The sequence below is a fragment of the Rutidosis leptorrhynchoides genome, chromosome 1, assembly GCF_046630445.1.
Source record: "Rutidosis leptorrhynchoides isolate AG116_Rl617_1_P2 chromosome 1, CSIRO_AGI_Rlap_v1, whole genome shotgun sequence".
Classification (NCBI taxonomy): Eukaryota; Viridiplantae; Streptophyta; class Magnoliopsida; order Asterales; family Asteraceae; genus Rutidosis; species Rutidosis leptorrhynchoides.
The window spans coordinates 510,578,427-510,587,385 of record NC_092333.1 but is presented as its reverse complement, the minus strand read 5'-3'; the positions used below and the strand labels follow the sequence as shown (position 1 = coordinate 510,587,385).

At 30.4% G+C, this 8,959-nt stretch overlaps 1 protein-coding gene across 1 annotated transcript; it reads right to left on the bottom strand.

Annotated features, from left to right (window-relative positions):
- Positions 1 to 7,225: 7,225 nt before the first annotated feature.
- LOC139841480 (uncharacterized) lies at positions 7,226 to 8,757 on the bottom strand. Its single transcript, XM_071831699.1, has 2 exons — positions 8,337 to 8,757; positions 7,226 to 7,968 (listed from the first exon to the last, which is right to left on the bottom strand). The coding sequence occupies exons 1-2, from the start codon at positions 8,755 to 8,757 to the stop codon at positions 7,226 to 7,228; spliced, it is 1,164 nt and encodes a 387-aa protein (XP_071687800.1).
- Positions 8,758 to 8,959: the final 202 nt, after the last annotated feature.

Sequence of the window (8,959 nt, the reverse complement as noted above, 5' to 3'; positions counted from 1 at the left end):
GATATAGAATTTGAAATTGGAGAGATGGTCATGCTTAAAGTTGCACCTTGGAAAGGCGTTGTTCGATTTGGTAAACGAGGGAAATTAAATCCAAGGTATATTGGACCATTCAAGATTATTGATCGTGTCGGACCAGTAGCTTACCGACTTGAGTTACCTCAACAACTCGCGGCTGTACATAACACTTTCCACGTCTCGAATTTGAAGAAATGTTTTGCTAAAGAAGATCTCACTATTCCGTTAGATGAAATCCAAATCAACGAAAAACTTCAATTCATCGAAGAACCCGTCGAAATAATGGATCGTGAGGTTAAAAGACTTAAGCAAAACAAGATACCAATTGTTAAGGTTCGATGGAATGCTCGTAGAGGACCCGAGTTCACCTGGGAGCGTGAAGATCAGATGAAGAAGAAATACCCGCATCTATTTCCAGAAGATTCATCAACACCTTCAACAGCTTAAAATTTCGGGACGAAATTTATTTAACGGGTAGGTACTGTAGTGACCTGAACTTTTTCATGTTTATATATATTAATTGAGATTGATATTTACATGATTAAATGTTTCCAACATGTTAAGCAATCAAACTTGTTAAGACTTGATTAATTGAAATATGTTTCATATAGACAATTGACCACCCAAGTTGACCGGTGATTCACGAACGTTAAAACTTGTAAAAACTATATGATGACATATATATGGATATATATATAGTTAACATGATACTATGATAAGTAAACATATCATTAAGTATATTAACAATGAACTACATATGTAAAAACAAGACTACTAACTTAATGATTTTTAAACGAGACATATATGTAACGATTATCGTTGTAAAGACATTTAATGTATATATATCATATTAAGAGATATTCATACATGATAATATCATGATAATATAATAATTTAAAATCTCATTTGATATTATAAACATTGGGTTAACAACATTTAACAAGATCGTTAACCTAAAAGTTTCAAAACAACACTTACATGTAACGACTAACGATGACTTAACGACTCAGTTAAAATGTATATACATGTAGTGTTTTAATATGTATTTATACACTTTTGAAAGACTTCAATACACTTATCAAAATACTTCTACTTAACAAAAATGCTTACAATTACATCCTCGTTCAGTTTCATCAACAATTCTACTCGTATGCACCCGTATTCGTACTCGTACAATACACAGCTTTTAGATGTATGTACTATTGGTATATACACTCCAATGATCAGCTCTTAGCAGCCCATGTGAGTCACCTAACACATGTGGGAACCATCATTTGACAACTAGCATGAAATATCTCATAAAATTACAAAAATATGAGTAATCATTCATGACTTATTTACATGAAAACAAAATAACATATCCTTTATATCTAATCCATACACCAACGACCAAAAACACCTACAAACACTTTCATTCTTCAATTTTCTTCATCTAATTGATCTCTCTCAAGTTCTATCTTCAAGTTCTAAGTGTTCTTCATAAATTCCAAAAGTTCTAGTTTCATAAAATCAAGAATACTTTCAAGTTTGCTAGCTCACTTCCAATCTTGTAAGGTGATCATCCAACCTCAAGAAATCTTTGTTTCTTACAGTAGGTTATCATTCTAATACAAGGTAATAATCATATTCAAACTTTGGTTCAATTTCTATAACTATAACAATCTTATTTTAAGTGATGATCTTACTTGAACTTGTTTTCGTGTCATGATTCTGCTTCAAGAACTTCGAGCCATCCAAGGATCCATTGAAGCTAGATCCATTTTTCACTTTTCCAGTAGGTTTATCCAAGGAACTTAAGGTAGTAATGATGTTCATAACATCATTCGATTCATACATATAAAGCTATCTTATTCGAAGGTTTAAACTTGTAATCACTAGAACATAGTTTAGTTAATTCTAAACTTGTTCGCAAACAAAAGTTAATCTTTCTAACTTGACTTTTAAAATCAACTAAACACATGTTCTATATCTATATGATATGCTAACTTAATGATTTAAAACCTGGAAACACGAAAAACACCGTAAAACCGGATTTACGCCGTCGTAGTAACACCGCGGGCTGTTTTGGGTTAGTTAATTAAAAACTATGATAAACTTTGATTTAAAAGTTGTTATTCTGAGAAAATTATTTTTATTATGAACATGAAACTATATCCAAAAATTATGGTTAAACTCAAAGTGGAAGTATGTTTTCTAAAATGGTCATCTAGACGTCGTTCTTTCGACTGAAATGACTACCTTTACAAAAACGACTTGTAACTTATTTTTCCGACTATAAACCTATACTTTTTCTGTTTAGATTCATAAAATAGAGTTCAATATGAAACCATAGCAATTTGATTCACTCAAAACGGATTTAAAATGAAGAAGTTATGGGTAAAACAAGATTGGATAATTTTTCTCATTTTAGCTACGTGAAAATTGGTAACAAATCTATTCCAACCATAACTTAATTAACTTGTATTGTATATTATGTAATCTTGAGATACCATAGACACGTATACAATGTTTCGACCTATCATGTCGACACATCTATATATATTTCGGAACAACCATAGACACTCTATATGTGAATGTTGGAGTTAGCTATACAGGGTTGAGGTTGATTCCAAAATATATTTAGTTTGAGTTGTGATCAATACTGAGATACGTATACACTGGGTCGTGGATTGATTCAAGATAATATTTATCGATTTATTTCTGTACATCTAACTGTGGACAACTAGTTGTAGGTTACTAACGAGGACAGCTGACTTAATAAACTTAAAACATCAAAATATATTAAAAGTGTTGTAAATATATTTTGAACATACTTTGATATATATGTATATATTGTTATAGGTTCGTGAATCAACCAGTGGCCAAGTCTTACTTCCCGACGAAGTAAAAATCTGTGAAAGTGAGTTATAGTCCCACTTTTAAAATCTAATATTTTTGGGATGAGAATACATGCAGGTTTTATAAATGATTTACAAAATAGACACAAGTACGTGAAACTACATTCTATGGTTGAATTATCGAAATCGAATATGCCCCTTGTTATTAAGTCTGGTAATCTAAGAATTAGGGAACAGACACCCTAATTGACGCGAATCCTAAAGATAGATCTATTGGGCTTAACAAACCCCATCCAAAGTACCGGATGCTTTAGTACTTCGAAATTTATATCATATCCGAAGGGTGTCCCGGAATGATGGGGATATTCTTATATATGCATCTTGTTAATGTCGGTTACCAGGTGTTCACCATATGAATGATTTTTATCTCTATGTATGGGATGTGTATTGAAATATGAAATCTTGTGGTCTATTATTATGATTTGATATATATAGGTTAAACCTATAACTCACCAACATTTTTGTTGACGTTTTAAGCATGTTTATTCTCAGGTGATTATTAAGAGCTTCCGCTGTCGCATACTTAAATAAGGACAAGATTTGGAGTCCATGCTTGTATGATATTGTGTAAAAACTGCATTCAAGAAACTTATTTTGTTGTAACATATTTGTATTGTAAACCATTATGTAATGGTCGTGTGTAAACAGGATATTTTAGATTATCATTATTTGATAATCTACGTAAAGCTTTTTAAACCTTTATTGATGAAATAAAGGTTATGGTTTGTTTAAAAATGAATGCAGTCTTTGAAAAACGTCTCATATAGAGGTCAAAACCTCGCAACGAAATCAATTAATATGGAACGTTTTTAATCAATAAGAACGGGACATTACACTACAGGCTCTTAAATAATTCTTATATTTTTTCTATTTTTTTAGTATCGCTATTTACATATCAATATTAACTGCAACTTACATCTTTTGTACAGTTTCTTACACACCCGTGCAACACATGGGCTCAAAAACCTAATAGTATATATATATATATATATATATATATATATATATTAACGGTGATTTTTTGGCATCAGTAGATCATTTATTTCAACGAGCCTCATCATTTGCAGGTAACACACACGTTCGGGCGAAAACCCAAACCCGATTGACGGTACCCGGGGAATACATCCATTCGGGCAGTGGTCCGGGTAGAGGTCCGTGAATGAAGCCGGTTAAACCTCCCTATAGGGTCAATATATACCACCATTATTGGTGTTCAATTGGTTTACAGAAAATCATGTCATCCCTAAGGATCGAACCCATGACCTCTCCCTATCCCATAACACAAAGTACATCGGAGAACCGTTGGGCTATGCCCGCAAGTTCATACATACATACATATATATATATATATACATACATATACATATATATATATATACATATATATATATATATATATATATATATATATATATATATATATATATATATATATTCAAAATTTTCAGACGAGAACCATTAAATTATAAGAATTTTCACATGTGAGTAACTTGAATCACATATAAATGTTGATAGAAAGTAAAATTGAACAAAAAATTGTTTGGAAAGACATATAATCTAACGATATAATCAAATATATAATTTCTTGTTCACATGTGCATATGTATATATGTGCATATATATATATATATATATATATATATATATATATATATATATATATATATATATATATATATATATATATATTAATTTAAACTCAAATTTAAAATTAAAATACCGTATTAAAAAGTTGAAGTTAAGGCTAAAATTGATTGGCTAATTTATTATTATTATTATAGCATTCATATATATATATATATATATATATATATATATATATATATATATATATATATATATATATATATATAATTAAACTCAAATTTAAAATTAAAATACCGTATTAAAAAGTTGAAGTTAAGGCTAAAATTGATTGGCTAATTTATTATTATTATAGCATTCATATATATATATATATATATATATATATATATATATATATATATATATGAACAAGAAATTATATATTTAATTATATCGTTAGATTATGTCTTTCCAAACAATTTTTTGTTCAATTTTACTCTCTATCAACATTTATATGTGATTCAAGTTACTCACATGTGAAAATTCTTATAATTTAATGGTTCTCGTTTGAAAATTTTGAATATATATATATATATATATATATATATATATATATATATATATATATATATATATATATATATATATATATATATATATAGTGATCTAATCTGTTGCTAAGCAACTTTAGTGGCTAAGTCGGGATAAGCAAAATCAATAAAAAAAAAAAGTAAAAAAAAAAATTTAGATTCAAAAATCTGCATCAAAATGCTCTCATAATCTATATTTTTATAAGTCAAAAAACATTCGAAATCGTTAAAAAATCGATGATGAATGATAATAATCGTGATGAATGATTAATTTATCAAACACCCAAAAAAAAAAAGAAAAAAAGAAAAAAAGAAAAGAAGAAGAAGATAGAAAAAATTATAATTTTTTCCATAATTAATATTTTTTAAATGGAAACTCTTTAAATTTTACTACAGTATTTTATATTTTTAGCACTTCTAAAAGCTATACTAGTATTACGAGTACTTTTTATTGATAATTTTACTATTTTATACGGAGTATTTTTTAGCTATTTGCATATTTTTCAAAGTAGTAACAAATACATTACCTTGTAAATCTATGATTTAGAAACCTATATTCCTATAAATTAAGACCAGATTGTTATACATCAATGTTGGACATGATTTAAATGTATAAATCAGTGTATAAATTATAGGATAATGGGGGTGGGACATTAAAATAATGATAAAGGGGGATCAAAACACAGACTCTCATGGGCACATAATCAAGTGCATCTTTCATGCTTATGCTCAAAATCATTTTGTTACCATCTCCCATCATAATCATAATGTTCTTCGCGTTTTGTTATTCGCGTTTTAGTTTGTTTTATCTTGTGTTGTTTGTGTAGGAGTATGTTTGGTTTAGTTTGGTTGTTCTTGTGTTGTTGTGTAGTGCGTTTAGAGGTTGATTTATTGTAGCTCTTATGTTGTGGTGTTGTTTTGGCCTCGGTGCCTCCGTTTGTATCTTTGTCCGAGTCTTCATTTTTTTAATGAAGCTCTCGTGTTTTATGAAGTTTATGTTTTTTGCCAAAAAAAAAAAAAAAAAAAAAAAAAAAAATCATAATGTTCTTCTCTCTTGCCTTTTTGTATTGATTTTATAGCATTATTATTTTTGTAATTAGGAGTAACTAGGTGTGGAGCCCTCGCTTCGTGTCGGGGGCTCCGTTTTGAATGCGAGATAAAAAAAAAAGTCTTGAGCTATTTTGTAAAAAAAAAAAATTCGACATCTAACATTGAAGGGTTGTTCCTTTTGTGAAAGTTGCTTCTTTTAGCGTTAAAGTTAGTTGATTTATTTTGTAAAAAAGAATATTTTTCGACATCTTTTGGTAGCATTGAAGGGTTGTTCCTTTTAAGAAAGTTGTTTCTTTTATCGTTGGAGACAAAAAAAAAACAAAAAAAATTAGCACAGTAGTGGCCTATGTGGGTCCTACTGTATGAGCGCAATGTACAAGTCGGTAAATCGTGGTAGGTGTTATTATTCAGTATTTTTGGTGTTAGTGATGGGTTAAATAATAATTTAGAATATAGGTTAAAGTGGGGGGTTCGATTTATATTTTAATAGAAGTTAGGGGGTTAGATTATAGGTTAAAGTGGGGGGTTCGATTTGTATTTTAATGAAAGTTAGGGGGTTTGGTTTGTGGAAAATGAAAAAACTAAATAGTACTATTCATTACAAATAAGACCATAGATAATGGTGACTGTGACGTGGAGTGGTAGAGTTGCACTTTTTGGAGAAAAACTGTGACTGGACCATGACATTTTGGGGGGGAAGTTGTAATGGGGGGCTTTTGTCTTGGTAAGACTGTGACGTGACATTTCTTATTTGTTTTTTTTGTTTTGTTTTTTTGTATTTCTTTATTTTGTATAGTAAATTTTAATATATAAAAACAAGTTAATTAAACAAAAAACAACATAAATTAAATAAAAAAACATACATTAAAAAACCGTCTAGGAATTAATAAAAAAAACGTACAAATAAACATGAAAAAAACGTCCGTCATTCGTTATTCAAACATTGAAATACTTAAAAAAAACTACTCGTCGTTGTCGGTGTTGTCATCTTCCTCGTTCTCTTCGTCGGACGAAATCTGCACGATCTCTCTAAATTTAGTACGAACCCAGTTTTGTAGCTTTTGAACGGTCTTTTTATCCTTCTTTTTCAACCCGTGCATATCCGTTTTAAGAATTTGAATCCCATGCGCGGCTTGTTGTAAGTAAGCCGCATTTCGAAAAGCCTCGAGTGATGTACTTTTTTCCTCCTCTTTTTTTTCCCGAATATTTGGAGGGCTTGGAAGAATTTGTTGAACGTGATGTCGTGCCCGCATCGGATGAAACGGATCGTCTCGCGGCATTTTTTGCCTTGTCTTTACCTTGAGGCCTTTGCAAATGATCGGAACCAAACAACTCTTTTTCAATCGGCCTCAAGTCGGAAACATCAACATGAAAACTATCATCAAAACCTTCTTCAACATCGTTATCATCATCATCATCATCGCCGCCCTCGTCTTCTCCCCCGAAAGGCGGTGGTGCATACCATTTTGGATGTTTTTTCAAAACATCCCACGCTTGAACCATATTAAAATCTTTCAACTTTTCTCTTTTATAAATAAGCAACGCTTTTTTCATGATCCCTTCATCATTTTGACCACTACGCCAATTGCGTTTCACATCCTCGTAAAAACCATTAAAATCCTTACACACCCGATTAACATTACGCCATTTACTCGTCAATTGATCATCCCCACGATACCAACCACGTTCATTGTTGTTAAACTTCTCATAAATCGTATTCCACAACGTACTTATTTTTTGAGAGTTTCCCTTTTTTGAATCTTCGGACGAGTCAATCCAACAAGTGGCTAACCACGCTTCTTCTTCGGGATCCCACATCTTTTTCTTATATATTTCCTTTTTCGATACACCTACGTACATTACAATTATACCAACAAATTACACATTTATAATCTAAAATTATAATCTACATTATAATCAAAAACTTGTATTCTACAATTATAATCAAAAAACACAACTTGTAATCTACATTTATAATCAAAAAACATAACTTATAATCATAATCAACATACAAAAACCTATAATCATCTTGTAATCTACAATTATAATCAAAAAACGCATCTTGTAATCTACAATTATAATTAAAACATAACTTATAATCAACATATATAATCATCTAATTATCTACAATTTATAATCAAAAACACAACTTATAATCAACAGGAAAAAATTCGAAAAAAATAGGAAAAAATTCGAAAAAAATAGGAAAAAATCATACCCCCAATTTTTTTCTTATGGCTTCTTTTCTTTCTAGTAGGCGTGTCGGGTGCTTGGGATTGCGATTGTTGTTGTTGAGATTGTCTTTGAGGTTGTGATTGTTGTTGCAACATGTGTTGATATTGATTTTGTTGTTGAGCTTGCATAGCTTGTTGATGCAACATGTGTTGTAAGTTGAAATTTTGAAGTTGAAATTGTTGTTGTTGCATAAGTTGTTGTTGTTGCATCTCGTTCAATCGTTGACCCGGAAAGTAATTACTAAAGTTGGGATATGATTGAGCATTAGGGTTTGATGAAGATGCACCAAAGTTAGGCATAGAAGATGCCCCGTAATTGAGTAATTTCGTAAACGAATTGCGCAATTCGTTTTCGTTTTCGTTAGGGATTTGGTTTGAGTTTGCGTTGTTGTTGTTGTTTGCCATTTGAAGAGGATTTTAGGGTTAGGGTTTATGTTAATTTGGAAGAAAATGGGAAGAATATTTGGAGGAGATGAAGATAGAATGAGTGAAATAAGAAAAAATAAAAAAAAACTCGCCATCTGCTTTTTGGAGGCTCCAACGTCCGGATTTGACCAGCCAATCAAAAAATGTCACGTACCCAAACGCCAAAAGTGCTACAGCGTTT